General features: G+C 41.6%; 1 protein-coding gene across 1 annotated transcript; it reads right to left on the minus strand.

The window, feature by feature from the left end:
* Positions 1-6,464: 6,464 nt before the first annotated feature.
* Positions 6,465-18,521, minus strand: LOC118216217 (class I histocompatibility antigen, F10 alpha chain-like). Its single transcript, XM_035397292.1, has 7 exons — positions 18,357-18,521; positions 16,262-16,522; positions 15,486-15,752; positions 10,802-11,089; positions 10,338-10,442; positions 10,166-10,183; positions 6,465-7,008 (listed from the first exon to the last, which is right to left on the minus strand). Exons 1-7 carry the CDS (start codon positions 18,412-18,414, stop codon positions 6,989-6,991), a joined length of 1,017 nt encoding a protein of 338 aa, XP_035253183.1. The 5' UTR covers positions 18,415-18,521; the 3' UTR covers positions 6,465-6,988.
* Positions 18,522-18,731: the final 210 nt, after the last annotated feature.

The following is an 18,731-nucleotide window of genomic DNA, read 5'->3' on the forward strand; positions in this document are numbered from 1 at the left end:
TTTCTAATTTTGTAATATGCTCTACGTGCCTTATCTGCTAAATTTTTTATTGCTAGATTGAACCGCCCTGAAGAAGTGATTGTCAGTCCCAGATAGTTGTAGTTAGTTACATGACTGATAATTGTTCCACCCAGAGTGAATTGATATTTAATTTCCTGAGAATGTGATTTTTTCTCATTAATTTTCTCCATATTGATTGATAGTGCCCAGTTTTTACAGTGATTTTCTAGTAAGGTCAGGCTGTGATGCAGTCCTTGTTCAGTTGGAGATAAGATCAGTAGATCATCTGCATACAGCAGACACTTAATTTCCCTGCCCTCTGATTTTAGTCCAGGAGATGATGACTGCTCCAGTGTTGTGGCCAATTCATTGAGAAAAATATAAAATAATGTTGAACTAAGACTGCAACCTTGTCGCACTTCCCTACCTTGATGGAAATATTGTGTCCTGCTGTTATTAATTTTAACACAACATTTGTTTCCTTTATACATGTCTTTGATGATGTCATAGACCTTTCCTCCTATTCCACTCTCAAGAAGTTTAAGAAAGAGTCCATCATGCAACACCGAATCAAAGACTTTATGAAAATCAATAAAGCAACCAAATATTTTGCCTTTATTGGTTTGATGGACATGTTTTTCTACGAGTGTGTGGAGTGTATACATATGATCAGTTGTTCTATGGTTGGGGAGGAAACCAATTTGACAGTTAGTTACATTACATTACATTACAGGCATTTAGCAGACGCTCTTATCCAGAGCGACTTACACAACTTTTTTTTTTTTTTTACATAGCACTTTACATTGTATCCATTTATACAGCTGGATATATATACTGAAGCAATGCAGGTTAAGTACCTTGCTCAAGGGTACAACGGCAGTGTCCTTACCCGGGAATCGAACCTGCGACCTTTCGGTTACAAGCGCAGTTCCTTACCCACTGTGCCACACTCCGTCCTACAGTTAGAATATTGTTTTCTTTTAGGATGAGTAGTATTTTGGCATTGATAATGCTACAGAATAGTTTCCAAAAGTTTCTGCTTATTGTGATGCCTGTGTAATTATTTGGGTCAAATTTGTCACCATTTTGAAAAATTGGGGTAATATGACCTTCATTCCACATCTCAGGAAAGCGTCCTTCTTTCAGAACTAAGTTGAACAACTTAAGAATGGCTTCTCTGAGCTTAGGACTACTGTGTTTCAGCATTTCATTACATATGCCATCTGGTCTACATGTCTTTTTAGTTTTAAGTGTCTTTATTTTTTCATTTAGTTCAAATATAGATATAGGGGTTTCCAATTGGTTTAGCTGATTTTTTACTGATGATTCTAGATTGTATAGTTTCTCAATCACTGATTTTTGGGTGTGATTGAGTTCACTCTGTTGGGCTCTGTATAAGTTTCCAAAATTATGTTTCCAAATATTTCCATAATTAATGGTCATGTGTTTTTCTTCCGTAGAGGTGTCCAGTTTCCCCATAATTCCCAGAAAGAATTTTGGTGGATAGCCTCTTCTGTTTCATTTAACTTATTTGACATATAATTAGCTTTCTTTCTTCTAATTAAGGTTTTGTATTGGTAGAGTGTCTGTTGATATATGAGGTGCGTCTCTTTGTTTGTAGGGTCTCAATGTTTTTTATTTGATAATATTCGTAGATCTTTTTTTGATGATCGACGTTCTTTGTCAAACCATTATGTTTTGATACTTTTTTCTTATTTTCTTTGTAAATGTTTACTTTTTTCTAATTTGATTTCCTAGCCAATTCAGTGAATATTTGCATTAATATATTTGTTGCTGAATTGATACAGCTTTTTTCTTCATCAAATTTGAAAAGAAAGCTGTATATCATGTTTTCAGCATGAAGACTGTTGAGTGCTGCCTCATATTGAACAGGACTGTCTTCTCTCCAGATGAATCTTGTTGGAAGAGGAAACAGCTTAGGCACCATCTTGGAAGGTAAAGGTTGGTTCACTGCCTTTTTTTAGATTGAGTACAATCTGGCAGTGGTCTGACAAGGGCAGTTGTGGCATTACCATGAAATAATTGATGTTATCAGGATCTATATCTGTTATGACATAGTCTACTGTACTACTACCAAGAGATGAACAGTAGGTAAATCTACCCAGAGAGTCACCCTTTGTTCTGCCATTAACTATGTACAGATCCAGGCCTTTACAAAGTTGTAGCACTTGTTTCCCGCTGCTATTCACCATGCAGTCATAACTCTGTCTTGTATTTAGAAATTTATGCCTGGGTATCTCCGTGTTATACACATATTTATCTCCCATTGAATCAATGTAATCCACTTCTTTCCCAGTTCTTGCATTCATATCCCCCATTGGCAGCACTGATCCCATTGACTGGAAGTGGAGGATTTCAGACTGTAATGTCTGGAAGATATCTCCACAGTAATAAGGGGAGTCAGTAGGAGGGATATAAATGGTACATAGGTAAATGTCTTGGTCTGATGTAACAATTTCTCTTTTTAACTTTAGCCAGATATGTGTTGTCCCTTTCTTCACAGGGGAAATGTCATCTAGAAAATGTTCTTTAAACCAAATGATAATTCCTCCTGAATCTCTTCCATGTTTAGTGTGAGTGGTGTTTTACTGAAGGTATACACAACTCTCTGTAGTTTAGAGGAGTGTGTGTGTGTAAATCTTCTCTACTCCATGTCTCTAACAGTATGATCATGTCTGAATTATGTACAATATTTAAAAAATCAGGATCAGTGCTCTTTTCTCCAAAAGTGGAGGAGTACAGCCCCTGAATATTAAAGCTTGTGATTTTAAACCCTGAAATTGTGATTCAATTCTGTCTTTACCAGTAAATATATGTAGTTGTTTTTTGTTTGTTTTTTCCAAATCACTCAGTCCATCTAATTTAAAAGATTATTACATATAAATGTCAACATGTGTTTTATCTGACTAAGTTCAGTAGCAGCTTTGGTACCTCCCTTTGACACTACAGCAGCTAAGCTTTCTGTCTGTCTCTTAGGCTGGAGCCTGTTCATCTGTTCTCCAGTGTCAGGCTGCCTGGGCTGGTGGGAAGAGAGTCTGTTGTCTCAGCTTCATGTCGCCTGGTAGTTGGCCATGGACTGCAGGTCCCTGATGAAGATCTGTCTTCCCTTGTGGCTTTCTGTCCAGTGCTGTGTCTTTGAGCACTTCAGCAAGAAGTCTCATGCCCTCTCTGTGTATGTGGACATGGTCATAGAGATGCTCATGTCGGATGCTCCGGCGGTGTGCTACACGCACATAAGGGATCTGAGCACAGTTCCTTGTGACTTCCATGTTTATCTCATTGATAATCCTCTGAGGTACGTCTGTCCGAGGCAGGAGGGTAGATACGATGACCTTAGCTGTAGGATAGGTCTGTGTGGCTGTCTTCACCACAGTGGTCAGGGCCTTGGCCACATTAACTTTCCTCGTGCTGAGGTCATTGGTCCCTGTGTAAGATGATGTGGGAGGGCTCTCCCAGCGATGCCTCTGTTAGCAGGCGCAGGGCAGACTGAGTGGTGGAGTAATCTCTCATGTTACACAAAAACTTTTTAGGGTTCCATAACTCCCCCAACCCCCCCTTTCTCTGTTATTGTAACGCATGCAGACACCGGAAAAAACAGTACACCGCTCACACACAAGTGAGTTGAAGAGCGAGCCTGTTGCGTTAGCTCCGTCTACCCTCTCTGGCGGACCAACCACTGATGGGTGATGAAAAACGCGTCACTAACTGTGCGCCACTTGTGATTTTTTCCCGGGAATGTCGCCACAGACACCAAGTTTTTTAATCATGAATTATGATAATAATAATAATAGTATAAATTAATATAAAAATAGTCTCAATCACCATTGTGTTACCCAATGCAGCGATAGATAGTGACTTAAAAGACATTTATTTTAATGAAAATCTTCGAGATTATTACTTTAATACACTTGATTTGTTTAGGGTAGATTATGTCAATCTCCACTTCATTTTTGAAAAATGCCTCTGCTTCAGCCTACTCTAGATTAACTTGGGCCTCCATTGTGACATCACACATTCTGATGCTAACCGCTGTTGTTGTTTTTTTAGCTGTTAGCTAGCAGTTGCCTTTCTTCTTTTGTTATTTTTATCTCTTTCCAAAATATTTTCTGAGGTCTTACCGTGGTAGTTTTCTGCCTCTGTAACTTACAGTTCTTTGGTAAATGAACTTGATGTACTTGGAATCAAAAAAACATACATTTTCCAGTAAAAATTTAAATGTTTTGCAGGAGCTCATGTTTGTTGCTGCCAGTTGCCAGGTACCTCTCTCTATCTCTTTTCTCCCCCCTCTCTCTCTCTTTTCTCCCCCTTTCTCTATCTCTTTCCCTTTCTCCTCTCTTTCCCTCTCTCCCCCCACTCTCTCTCTCTCTCTCTCTCTCTCTCTCACTCTCTCTCCCCCCTCCCCCTCTCTATCCCTCTCTCAGGAGAGAGCAGCCGATAACAGTAAGGAAGTGGAGGACTTTCAGGAGCTGCTCCTGGCTCGGACGCAGGTGAGGAGGCGCGAGGCCGCTGGACTGAAAGGGTTAAATATGACCTTGCTTCACCCACAGGAAGCAGAGACTGTCTCACACGCGCACACACACACACACACATACACACACACACGGGGGGGGGGGGGGGGGGGGGGGTGAAATACTGAACTCACTTCAGCTCCCTGCTGTTAGTCTCTCCAGGTTTTTGCTCTTGGCCTATTCTCTCTCTCTCCTTTTTTTTCCATACTCTTCTCTCCTTCTCTTTATTTCCCCCTCCTGTCCCCCCTTTATATGACTCTCTCTCTCTCTGTCTATGTAGAGGGACTAGGCTTGGGGGGGTCGGATGTGGATGTACAGGGGATGAAAGGGTAGGAGGGTGGGGTGGAATAAGGGAGAAAGGGGACGGAAGAACAACTGAACAGAAGAGGGAGGGTAGTGGTGGGAAAAAGAGGCCCTGTGAAAGGCGAAGCTACCCTGAGGCAGCTTTTCATTGGTCTGATGCCCGTGATTGACAGCTCTCTATATCTCCTCCCACTCTGGGGTTAGGGAAAACCAGTCATCATCACTGAGTCACTGCACAGCTTATTCCAGGTTCCTCTTTCCTCCCTCCCTCCATCCAACTCTGCTTTCCTCCCTTCATCTCTCCTTTCCTTTCCTCTTTATCTCACTATTCCATGCCTTTCTGACCAGGAGATTTTATTGGAATTCTCAGCACTGTAATTATAATCAAGTAATGAAGGTCAGAGGTCATAGGTCAAAGCTCATAGGTGATAGTGTAAGAATATCACATTGAAGACACTCCAAACATCTGAATCAGTCAGTGTCTGTGCAAATATTGGTTCGGCCACGATAGCTAAAAAATACATCACACCACATCACAGATGCCCTTCAGAGCATGTATTTTTTTAATCATAGTTGTTTTTCCCCCCCACATGAAAGGTTTTTTTCAGGGCATGAAAATGCCACTATCTTATTCTGAAGTGGGGGAAACTGCCCTGGTGACACAATTTATAAGAGTAGCACATACATTTGGACAAAGATTGAGCAGTTGGTTGAGTTCAGTGGCAGTTGTACACCCTTTTCCCCCGTAAGTGTCAAATCCAAGTTAATTGAATGGAATAACTGTTGTAATCCTTTATTAAAACAAAATATGTTAAAAATTGTGCAATCTCATATGAATGTACACATATAACACAGGCTGGTAACAGAGCTGGGGTTTTCGTTTGTTTTTATCAGTGCTGTACTTGAAAAATGCTCATTGTTTGCTTTGGTGATAGTCATTAAGTTGATGCCTTTTTGATGGTTATACACATAATTTTGAATATGTGAAAGGACTGCTGATTCCAGTGTTTTGCTAACTGAATACAATACTAGCAAACAACCCCAAATACAATTGAATGCATACTGGGAAGTTATTCAGAGCATAAGAGTGAGCTTGTGTTTAATCTTGTTGATTAATCTTCAGTAATTACAATAACTGCGTATGGAGGAACCACCTGTGATCATTACATTGAATTGCACACACCTGCTGGACTGATGGACCTCAAGAAGCAAGAAAGACACAAGACACTGCCAAATTTCATTTTTATTTTATTCTTTATCAATTTCTTCATACATGTGCAATAGGGGTGAAGGGAAATGCCACTATTTGTATTTGTAACTGTATACAAACTGAATGAGCTCCACCATCACCCCTACATGAGGGACACTGAAGTCAATTATAAACAGAAAAAAAAAATTCCCAATTTAAAAAATAGTGTCCCATCTTCATTATGAGCCACTGGATGCCATAAACTTTTAATGAAATACAAACTACAGAATGTAAGGCTAACATTTGCAGTTCAGGCATTCAGCAGGCTTACACAACTTGATTTCCTCATAGCATTTACATTGCATCTGTATGGGTAGCACCGATAGCCAGAGGCTAACAAAACGCGGTGAAGCAGCAGTGAGGTCAAAGTACCCCATGAATTGTTTTTTTTTTTTTTTTTTTACAGCACTGGTTCTCACAATGCAGTGCAAAATATGAACAGTGAACAAAAAATAAAAATACTAGAAAATAAAAACTACCTAACAAAAGGAAAAATAAAGAAAAATAATACAATGTAGCAATTTGCAAAATTTGGCTATGCCTACTGGCCCAAAGTTTGCGACGCAGGTTTAGTCAGGATTGGCTGGTGGAACTCTAAACTCATAACTTTATACTAAGTAGCTCCACCCCTGACATAAACCACCATATATTAAATCAATTAACTTAACAGCCAAACTAAAATAAATTAACAATACAAAAAACATGGTACCAATAACAGAAATAATGTATAACATAAGATCAACGGACTTGAAATGAATTACACGCAAATTATAAATAAATAAAAAATTCCCCCCTTTGAATGTAGACTGCAGTGGTAGCTGCCATCTACCCCCGCCTACATTAACTTGGTTTGTCCTTCGCCCCCTTTGGCAGTGCATGGAGCTGAGACGTGGAAGTGAGTAAGAGTTTACCCCCCCAGACTTAATGCTAAAGCAAGAAAAGAACAGGGGGGGGGGGGGGGGGGGGGTTAGGACCCAAATGCAGACGGGGAAAAACTCAAATTCCAAAAGGTAAGAACAAAAGACCTTACTTAACAAAAAGGGAACAAAAGGCCTCGCAGGGCAACTCTTCAAACAACACAAAGGAAAACTTCAAAAACACAGGGAACCCAGGAAATCCAAAAATCCAAAAGCGCGTGGAACACAGAACATGGCAGGAACACACAGGGCAGGAACATGAGCGACCAAACACAACCAGACACAACCAAACAACCAGGGATCCAGCCCCTGAGTCTGGGAGACGGGAACTTAAATAGACAAGACACTGACGAGACACAGGAGGGCACCATGAACAATCAGGCCACAGAGAGGGAAGGGAAAACGAGACAACCAAAAACCAATAATTGAACAATTAAAAACAATAATACAATTAAACAAGGTACAAGCAGGACACAAAACAGAAGTGCCGCCATCTGGCAGCCCAACAAGGGAAACACAGACAGGAACACAGAACCATGACAGTACGTACCCCCCCCCCCCCCCCCCCCCGCCCTCGGCATTCACGTCTTACTTCTTGAAGTATTTATGACATAAAAGAGGTAGTCCATCATGTTGGATATCAGCTTCATGAGCTTGACAGTTCAAAGCCAGACCAAAAGCGCATATTTAGGGTGGAGGGGGGAAAGGTCAACTACAGGAAAGGCCAGTGAGATAGAGACTGCAGGTTGATTGGAGTTCCCTGAATCAGTGTCAGTGGCTGCAGGTTGGTTGGAGTTCCCTGAATCAGTGTCAGTGGCTGCAGGTTGGTTGGAGTTCCCTGAATCAGTGTCAGTGGCTGCAGGTTGGTTGGAGTTCCCTGAATCAGTGTCAGTGGCTGCAGGTTGGTTGGAGTTCCCTGAATCAGTGTCAGTGGCTGCAGGTTGGTTGGAGTTCCCTGAATCAGTGTCAGTGGCTGCAGGTTGGTTGGAGTTCCCTGAATCAGTGTCAGTGGCTGCAGGTTGGTTGGAGTTGTCCGTCATGTGTAGCTTCCCGAGGAGTTTGCTCCGCAGCCACACGTGGATTGAGTTTGGGGATTCTGGGTCAGAGGCTGCAATGAGAAGCTCAGTCAGAACCCCAGTTCAGCAGAGCTCAGTGTGGCTCATATCACACATATCACACACTCATATCACACACTCTGGCTCATATCACACACTCAGACTCATATCACACACTCAGCTCATATCACACACTCAGCTCATATCACACACTCTGGCTCATATCACACACTCAGACTCATATCACACACTCAGGCTCATATCACACACTCAGTCTCATATCACACACTCAGCTCATATCACACACTCAGACTCATATCACACACTCAGGCTCATATCACACACTCAGTCTCATATCACACACTCAGCTCATATCACACACTCAGGCTCACACACTCAGGCTCATATCACACACTCAGACTCATATCACACACTCAGGCTCATATCACACTCTCAGCTCATATCACACACTCAGACTCATATCACACACTCAGGCTCATATCACACACTCAGACTCATATCACACACTCAGGCTCATATCACACTCTCAGCTCATATCACACACTCAGACTCATATCACACACTCAGCTCATATCACACACTCAGACTCATATCACACACTCAGACTCATACCACACACTCAGCTCATATCACACACTCAGACTCATATCACACACTCAGGCTCATACCACACACTCAGCTCATATCACACACTCAGTCTCATATCACACACTCAGCTCATATCACACACTCAGGCTCACACACTCAGGCTCATATCACACACTCAGCTCATATCACACACTCAGCTCATATCACACACTCAGACTCATATCACACACTCAGGCTCATATCACACACTCTGGCTCAAATCACACACTCAGCTCATATCACACACTCAGGCTCATATCACACACTCAGCTCATATCACACACTCAGACTCATATCACACACTCAGACTCATATCACACACTCAGACTCATATCACACACTCAGACTCATATCACATACTCAGCTCATATCACACACTCAGGCTCATATCACATACTCAGCTCATATCACACACTCAGGCTCATATCACACGCTCAGACTCATATCACACACTCAGGCTCATATCACACACTCAGCTCATATCACACACTTAGGCTCATATTCCACACTCAGACTCATATCACACACTCAGCTCATATCACACATATCACACACTCATATCACACACTCTGGCTCATATCACACACTCAGACTCATATCACACACTCAGACTCATATCACACACTCAGGCTCATATCACACACTCAGCTCATATCACACACTTAGGCTCATATTCCACACTCAGACTCATATCACACACTCAGCTCATATCACACACTCAGACTCATATCACACACTCAGACTCATAGCACACACTCAGGCTCATATCACACACTCAACTCATATCACACACTTAGGCTCATATTCCACACTCAGACTCATATCACACACTCAGCTCATATCACACATATCACACACTCATATCACACACTCTGGCTCATATCACACACTCAGACTCATATCACACACTCAGACTCATATCACACACTCAGGCTCATATCACACACTCAGCTCATATCACACACTTAGGCTCATATTCCACACTCAGACTCATATCACACACTCAGCTCATATCACACACTCAGACTCATATCACACACTCAGACTCATAGCACACACTCAGGCTCATATCACACACTCAACTCATATCATACACTCAGCACATATCACACACTCAGACTCATATCACACACTTGCACATTTTACATGTTTAATCTCATTCTACAACCAACCAACTCACTATGAGCCACTCAGTTATTCTATACATGTCCAGAGTTTAATTAAGGTACAAGTTACCTCAGTAACATTAATTTCAGCCAATTAAAAACTATCCCAGAATTCCAGACCTGATTAAAATACAAACATTCAGCCAAAACACACACACACACACACACAAGGGACAACACTGCAACACACATCAAGACGTGTAATCAGGAGTAATTACAGTCTGAACCTTGAACATTTACACTTGATTATAATGACATTCATAAGCATTGAGTAAAGAATAGGAGTAAATATACTCACTGCTGGTCTTCACGTAGCCTGGAACAGAGACACACAGAGTTAGAATCATACACACAGCATGTCTGACTGTATCTGTGAAACTATTAAACTCTGTGAAATGTGATACTCAGTGGGTTTGTGTCTGTAACTCAGTCTCACTGTGTCAGTATCTCTGTGTGGCAGTGACTCTCACCTGAGCTTCTCTTCCTACACATGACGACACCGATGACGGCGAGGATGAGGATGAGGATGAGCACGCCCACCACCCAGCCGATGATGACGCCCATGAAGCTACGTGCTGCAGTCAGGGGGAATCACATTAAACACACACACACACACGCATGTACACGCATACACACATACACACACATGCACATAAACACATACAACAAACACGCAATTCTTGATTAATACATTACATATTTCACATCTTCTATAATGAACTTTTGTCTAAACCATCCCTGACTATTTGTGTTAATCAGCGGTGAGTGTAGTGATTATAGTGATTATAGAGCTCACAGTATATAGTGTAGTAAGAGTCAGAGGTTCTACAGAGTGAAGCCCAAATATTTTTCTGCAGAAATTATTTCTACATCTATTCTTGAATCGTGGGATGGACACTCGCTCACTCACTCTTTATATCTATTGCTCACTTACTCTTGATGTTCTCCTCTTTGACAGGCAGAACAATGTCCTGTTTCAGGCTCTTGTGCTGTACAGTACAGGTGTAAAGCTGGCTCTTCCAGTCCTCAGGCTTCACTGTCAGGTAAGATGTGGTCTGGAAAGTTCCGTCCCCATTGCGCACCGTCTCCCCCGGCTCTACATCCAGGTCCTCTCCGTTTCTCTGCCAGGTTATCGTAATGTCACGGGGGTAGAATCCGGTCGCATGACAGGTAACAACAGGAGAGGAGGAGTCCTTCTGCAGCAGAGACACATCAGGAGCAACTGAGAGGGGGGGGGGGAATAGAGGGAGGGCAGAGGGTGGGAGATAGAGGGATTGTTCAATCTAATTTACACGGGCAGTGGTTAACCTCAATTACAATACTCAGTCAGTACAGCTCACCCGTTTTTCCTGTTTATGCCACAATAAACAAAATTTTATCAGCGTTGTACGACCATTCAAGTCAGCTACTCATCATCACCAAGCTGGTGCTGTTTTTCCTAAAAGTCTCATCTAGAAAATAATTCCATCTCCTGCAACGAGTAAAGCTGCTCTTCAGTTATCTGAGAACCATGTTTAGACATACTTAAAATATCAGAAAGAGCATCTTGACCCTTTTTTTCACCATCATTAACCTCTAACGGTAACTCCACAGACACCAACAAATCAGTATTTGTCCCCAGTTTGGTACTCTAGGGTTAAATTCTGACTGTCCGTGGATTTTGATCTTTGCCTGCCTTCTGTTGGAGTCGTAAAAAATCAGAAGGTTGTGAACACAGCTGAAAAGACAATTTCCCCACAATCCGGAGATTGCTGTGGGACAATCTCACAACCTTTTCACCCCACCAACACTTGTGTCGACAGGAACGAGGATAAACAGATGACCAGGACAGGGTCTGTTTTCATGTCGTAAAAGCACCAACAGGCAGGAACCTGGCTGACCATTACCCACATTATGGACTGATGAAAGCACTATATGTATGTGCATGTAAAATACAGAATGATATGATAAATGTGGTGGACTGTGAGTAATATCATCTGAAATGCAGGGGATATTGTATGTTACACAGACAGGCACACTGCGCTGTTATAAGTTTGTACAGGGAGGTTTATCTGAAGTATGTATTGCCTACATAAGTGTTTGGATTATAGAAAGACCACTACCTTGGGCCTCCATAGAAAAGTATCTAAGAGACAGATTAAAGCATAAGGTCACGTTCCATCATAGAAAGTATCTTATTACTGTCACTACTTTTTAATGGTTCCCCTGTGTCTGCAGGGGAGGGGGGTATGCTCCCTGGAGTAGAGTAGTAGGGGGGGTCTTTTGGTGGTGGGGAGGGTGTTCCTGTCCAGACCTTATTTGGGCATCCAAAGGGAACTGTGTAATGTGCAAGGCTTGCTCAGGATTGCATTTAAGGGAAGTCCAAGGAAACATTCAACGAGAATCTGATTTAAAATGCCATAAAACCGCCCTAAAACTGGCAAAGCCAAAAACAAACACAACAGCACTAATCAACAATTTTGATAAATCTAAATGTTCACTCCTTTAGTGCACTTCCAGTGCTCAGCCTAAAGACAAAAAGAAGAAAAGGGGAAAAAGAACCCTTAACAATCGCCATCTTACCGTGAACACACCCCGCCCCATCCCCCCCTTGCTCGCCCCCAACTTACCTGAATTCCCCAATCTCAGAATGCAGAAAGAAAGAGAGAGAGACACACCAACTCTTAAAAATGTCATCTTTTAACTATGTTCTTGATGAAACAAAGTCATATTTCACAACAGAACGCTGAAGACAGAAGCACTGACCATATTTAGAACAGGAAAATTAGTATAGAAACTGAAAAAAAAATCATAGAACACAATTTTAACAAAATTAGAATAAATTATGACGTAATAGAGCATTGCGTAGTTCTGGCAGGCCACGAGAGTCAAGCGCTCCGGCTGAATCAGCTGATGGCTCAGCTGAGTGATGTTCGCCTATCACAGTACATTCACTAACAGGGCGGTCTACTTAAACAGCCTCCCTCTACTCATTCGGCTGCTCCTCCTGCATGCAAGCGCTGCACGTTGCTTCGTAAATCCCCTCCACCACCCCTGCTCCATCCCCATTCGTCAAGAATTTGCATTTCTCCATTCCTATGTGTTAAGAATTTGTATTGCTCCATCCCTATGTGTTAAGAAATTGCATTGCTCCATCCCTATGTGTTAAGAACTTGCTTTGCTGCTGGATCTGTTCTGTGTGTACCCCTCTAGGGGGGTTTGGCTGCTGGCCTCCCGGCCTTATCCACGCGGGCTGCGTGGTTGGCGGGAGAGCTCCAGAACAGAGCCATACCGCCAAACATAACTGTATTGCCTTATTGTCAATAAAGTTCTACTTTGATGACAGTGGTCCTGACAGAAAAGCTCATTTGTAAGCAAAGCTAATTGGACTGGACACCAGTAAATCAAAGAAAGGAGAATAACACAGATGGTAGGCCTCTAAAGCCTACCGCAGGAACTTTACCCCGGAACTAGGAACCTTTTGCGTTTCCACCGCAGGAACTAGGGTCTAAATTTAGTTCCGGGGGCTTTATTTTACCCCCAAAAAGGTTCCTGCTCGGGGGGTAGTACTTTCTAAAAGTACAGGAACCTTTGGGGTGGGGCGCAAGCACTGAAAATTTCTGATTGGTCGACTACTTGCAGTGTTATTTTTTTTTACTTTCAGCCGCCATGTTTAAAAATCTCCAGCCGCAAACCCAATTTATTTTCATAAAATCAAACTTGCATGTTATGCGGCGCAGTAGCCTAGTTTTGGTTATAGCCTGCCAACGTCTTGGAATTATAACGTGTGCTCTTCTGTTCTTTTCTTGCTTTAGTATTTGTTTTATTAAATGCTAAGCATTCGTGCTGGGACAGCATATTACGTACCAAAACATTCAAACGGATTAATTCGGTTGCTGAATATTTTCTTCCGGATTTTCTTTGTTAGCCCGTTGTAATTGACTCAAAACGTTTGATACAGTTATGTGAGGTATGCGGTAGTTCTGCGTAATTCACATTGGTGATAGCCTACAGTATAAGCAAATTGAAAATCACCTTCCGCACTTTTTGTCAGGGTAAAATAACAGGTTAATTCTAGTAATCGTCCCTTTAGCTTTTTCAGACTGCCGTAATTTTACTCTGCCATACTTCAATTCCACAAAAAGACCAGGAAGACTATGGACTAATTTATGGTGCATGGTTCGCATTTGGACGGCACACTTCGCTGCTCGGCTAGCAGTAACTTCGAAGGAAAGCAAACGGTGGCTGTACCACTGCTAATATAAATTTTCACGCAAGTCTGAGTTTTCGTTCTATTCTTCTCATTTTGCGATTAGCCTATATGGAATTGACGATGAGAAAGTAATCAAACAGCAAATTGTTTACAACGTGTGCATGTTTTCTGCTGTTGTTGCCAGTTATACATATAAATGTGAATGCATTCTGTCGCTTCGGATGTCAAGACATGAAAGAGAATGTTCGCATAAAAATATAATGAAAGTGTTTGAGAGGATATATAAAACAGTTAAAATCTGACTATTGGCCTGTTATATCCTATTTGTTGCATAACAACGGTCCAAGTTCAACTACCGACATTTTTGCTTGACAACGGTAAAATATGCCCAAATGGCTGCAGAAGAATCTTTCAATTCCAGGTGATTAAATCGAATAAAAAAAAAATAAATACAAAAGTAACCATATATAATCATTGTTGGTATCCAGTTGTATATAAGTGGAATAAACCCCTCCGGGCTGTCCCGGTTATTAGAAAATAATGTAGGCTACTTCGGTGGTAGTATGGGGTTACAGAAGAAATCATATGACAGATGGACCGACGACAACGTCGCTTTTTCATACGTCAGTGGGCTAATTTGCCTAATCTTCGCGGAACTTTAGACCACGGTGGAAACGCAGACAACCATGGGCTGAAGGAACATTTTAGTTCCTGAAAAGTAGTTCCTGGGACTAAAAGTTCCAGGTAATTTTGGTGGAAACGGCTCAATTTTGGCTTAAGATATATTAATAACAGAAATACAACATAAAAACCGAAAGACTCAAAAACAAGTTAGCAAGCTTGCTAACTACTGTAAACATTAGGCAGCAAGGAGCTTAAGAAAGTGACAGCTGGAGTTCCTCAATATAACAATTTTGGTTACCATGGCAACAGAATAGGCCAGGAAATAGTATAAACTGTCCATACTGATAAACAGCCCTGTACTGTAATTATGCTCACACAGAGGACAGGAAGACAACCTGATCTTCCACACAGAACACCCAAAAGCCTGGCACGCAGCTCTGTGTAAACACTTTCAAAATATCAAAAAGAGAGGCATCTGTCATGGGAGACAGATTACCAGCCCAACCCCCCCAGGCTCGCCATCCACAGGCCCAGAGCCCACCAGGAGCAGCTATGCTGCAGTCCTGAGCCAGCCAGACCCCCGATGCCCATACTCATACCTAGGGGCAATTTGGACTCTCCAATTAACCTAACCTGCTTGTCTTTGGACAATGTTTTACCTGTTCAACGTGTAAATGTTATAATTACAGTTAACTAAATTAAATAAAATAGTTCATATATACAAATTTTTATTTTCTTTCCTTTTGAATATTTTTTGTTATATATGATATATAATGCTGTTGTGCTCTCAGTGCTGCTGTACCTGTCCTCTCCAGAGTGCTCTTCCTGTAGCTCACGTACTTCTTCAGTGACTCAATGCAGGTCTGGGTCTGGCTGTAATTCTCAAGCTCAGCTGGATTCCATTTCACTGCACTGATAAACAGCTGCTGTGCAGGTGGAATGAAACTCCAGTTTTTTATGGCATCAGGAAAAAACCTTTTCCAGTCGTATACATAACGTTCAATCCCTCCTGCGTTCCTGGTCTTATCATCCCACACACAGCCAACAGTCCACTCGAGAATGTGTTGACCTGGAGAGAAAAAACACACACTGTCACTGCACACATGCCACACATCCCACACACACACTCTCTCTCTGAGTCACCTGCAGCACGTCCACACACAGCTCTGATCCCACTGAGACTACAGCACTAAGTTCTGATCCCACTAAGACTGCAGCATTAAGCTCTGATCCCACTAAGACTACAGCATTAAGCTCTGATCCCACTGAGACTACAGCATTAAGGTCTGATCCCACTGAGACTACAGCATTAAGCTCTGATCCCACTGAGACTACAGCATTAAGCTCTGATCCCACTGAGACTACAGCATTAAGCTCTGATCCCACTGAGACTACAGCATTAAGCTCTGATCCCACTGAGACTACAGCGTTAAGCTCTGATCCCACTGAGACTACAGTATTAAGCTCTGATCCCACTGAGACTACAGCATTAAGCTCTGATCCCACTGAGACTACAGCGTTAAGCTGTGAGCAGGGATATGTATCCATATGTGTATTTTAATGTGTGTCTGTGCTTACCCTGAGTTGACTTGTAATGCTGCATTGCAATTCCAATATTGTCTTTGAAGATATGATGTGCATAGAGCGCTTTCTGAGTCTGTTTGTCCCAGTACTGCTTGTCCACTGATTTTTCCATCCACTCAGTCTTGGGGATCATCCTCCTGATGCTGCTGTCATAGCGCACAAACTCCTCACCATCCACCAAACCCGTGATGGTGAAGTCTGGGGAGTCAGTATCCCCAGTGACAACAACGTAGATGTACTTCAGAGAGTGAGTGGCTGTGGACACAAACACACTTTCATTAGAATCAAGTACAAAATAAATTACTGCATTCAGCAGACACGCTTACCTAAACAGCATCAGACTACACTTAAAAAATATATATATATTTACCCAGTAATTTACCCGGATTCATGTAATCCAAGGTCATGGTTTAATACTCTGCGTATTCTGATACATCGGTTCTGTGCAAGCAACTCTGAATTCAACCCTTTTGCGCATCAATGAGTCAATAACAGTCTCATAATCGTTCATGCGCGGGTATGCTCCGTGCTCGTCTAAGTAGGTACGCTCGCTGTGATGTAAAACTATGCGGACCAAATTGGAATGAAACAAATCTTATGCGGTTTATCTGGAATTTACAAGATTGTATGAAGAACGGCTACAGACCTACTGACACCTCTCTCCTCTGGAATTAGCCAAAAAACAAACAAACAAACAAGTGTTTCCTCCTCCTCTATTGCTATTGACTAGAGCTTCATATTACAGTAAAGGATTTTTCTTTGGTGAGAAGAATGCTGTGTAACGTACAAATCAAAATTTTGGGATTTTGGGTTTCTGTCTATTTTGCACATGAAAACAAAAAAGTTGAAGTCAGGTAAACCAAAAAAAAACCAAAAAAAACCCCAATAAATTAAACAATATAATGAATCTGTCTGTGCTGTCACATTCTTGCACCGATGACCAATAGACTAGCTAGTTAGCTTCCTCGCTTTTAAATTAGCTCTCAGGATCTTTGTCTCACTTTAATCCGACGTTCTAAACATTTTTACATTCAGAATGACAACGACTTCCTAAATGGTTGTAAAAATACTTAATGCAAAGTGTATGTATTTGGTGTTCTGTGCTGTTGCATTTTGCCGAGTGCTTGATCATAAATGCAAGTATGTACTGTCAATGCTATTCGAAATCCAGTACCACCAATTTAATTGGCCTGAAAATGATCTTAGGCGTGATCACTCATGTAGGGAGGATTCTCAGTAAGAGAGTCGCTTTCACCCATGAAATCTCCTCATAACTGGTGTCAACAGTGTAACAGCTGGTCATGATAATAATAACAATAATAATAATAATAATAATAATAATAATAATAATAATAATAATACGCAAAATCTTGAGGGAAATGCCTTAAGTGGGTTAAATTTGAGAGAGTAAGAAGCACAGGAAAACTTTTACTTGACATTTGGTACCCCATAAAATCCATTAAAAATCACATCGTCTGCCACAAAGACATCGTTATCCTATCAAATGCTGCAAGAATATGAACAATATGCTCATGTCTCAGCATCCTACATTGTCACCTCACTTCTGGAGGCAAGATCGCAGAAGACCTGAATCTGCGTACATGATATGCGCCAACCAAGCAGGAGCGAACTTTTTCAGTTACAGTATGCATCCTGTAATATGCGCTGAACTACGCCTGTAGTTTTGGGCGCATAAAAAAAGACGAAAGAAATGTAATTAAAAACGAGAACGATTTTTAAAACTCAACAACCTTTGCTTAAACTATATTCCATTTTTTGTTATCCTACTTGTGTAAATACAAAACATCTCAAACTCAAATAGAAAAGACGGCGACTGTTCATGCATTCCATGATTTTTGCATGCATTTCTGAATCTGCGTCCATGATCTGCGCCCGAACAATCAGTAGTCGAACTTTATCAGTTTTGTATTTCAGGCAGTTTTCCCCCTTGCATGTCCGATACAGGCCTCGCGTATGCATCCTGTAATACGCCCTGAACGCAACAGGAATCGGAAGCTGCGAATCGGGAGCTAACTTCAGCGTCGTATTTATTTCTAATATAGGCTATTTATAATTCAGTTTAACTTACCCGCATTTCCCCCGCAAATACCACATAGCACGACACAAAGAAGAGCGAGGACTCCCATTCCGAGGAAAAGGTTCAGTTACATTATTCAATAAAACATGACCAGATTTTGTTCTTCAGGTCTGCCGCGAACTCATCGAGTCTTTATGAAAGCGATAAGACCAAGAAATAAACAGGTTGGTAAATGGGTAGCCCTTTGCCAATACTAAACACGCAGAGTCGAAGCGTCACTAAACTCTAGGGAAATTAATAAAAATAGGTTCAGCACCGAAACTGAAAGTAAAGGTCGATTGAAGGCGCTCATAATGGAATAATAATAATAATAATAATAATAATAATAATAATAATAATATAGCCTCCTTTATTAGGTAGCCTACA

The sequence above is a fragment of the Anguilla anguilla genome, chromosome 17 (genome assembly GCF_013347855.1).
Source record: "Anguilla anguilla isolate fAngAng1 chromosome 17, fAngAng1.pri, whole genome shotgun sequence".
NCBI lineage: Eukaryota > Metazoa > Chordata > Actinopteri > Anguilliformes > Anguillidae > Anguilla > Anguilla anguilla.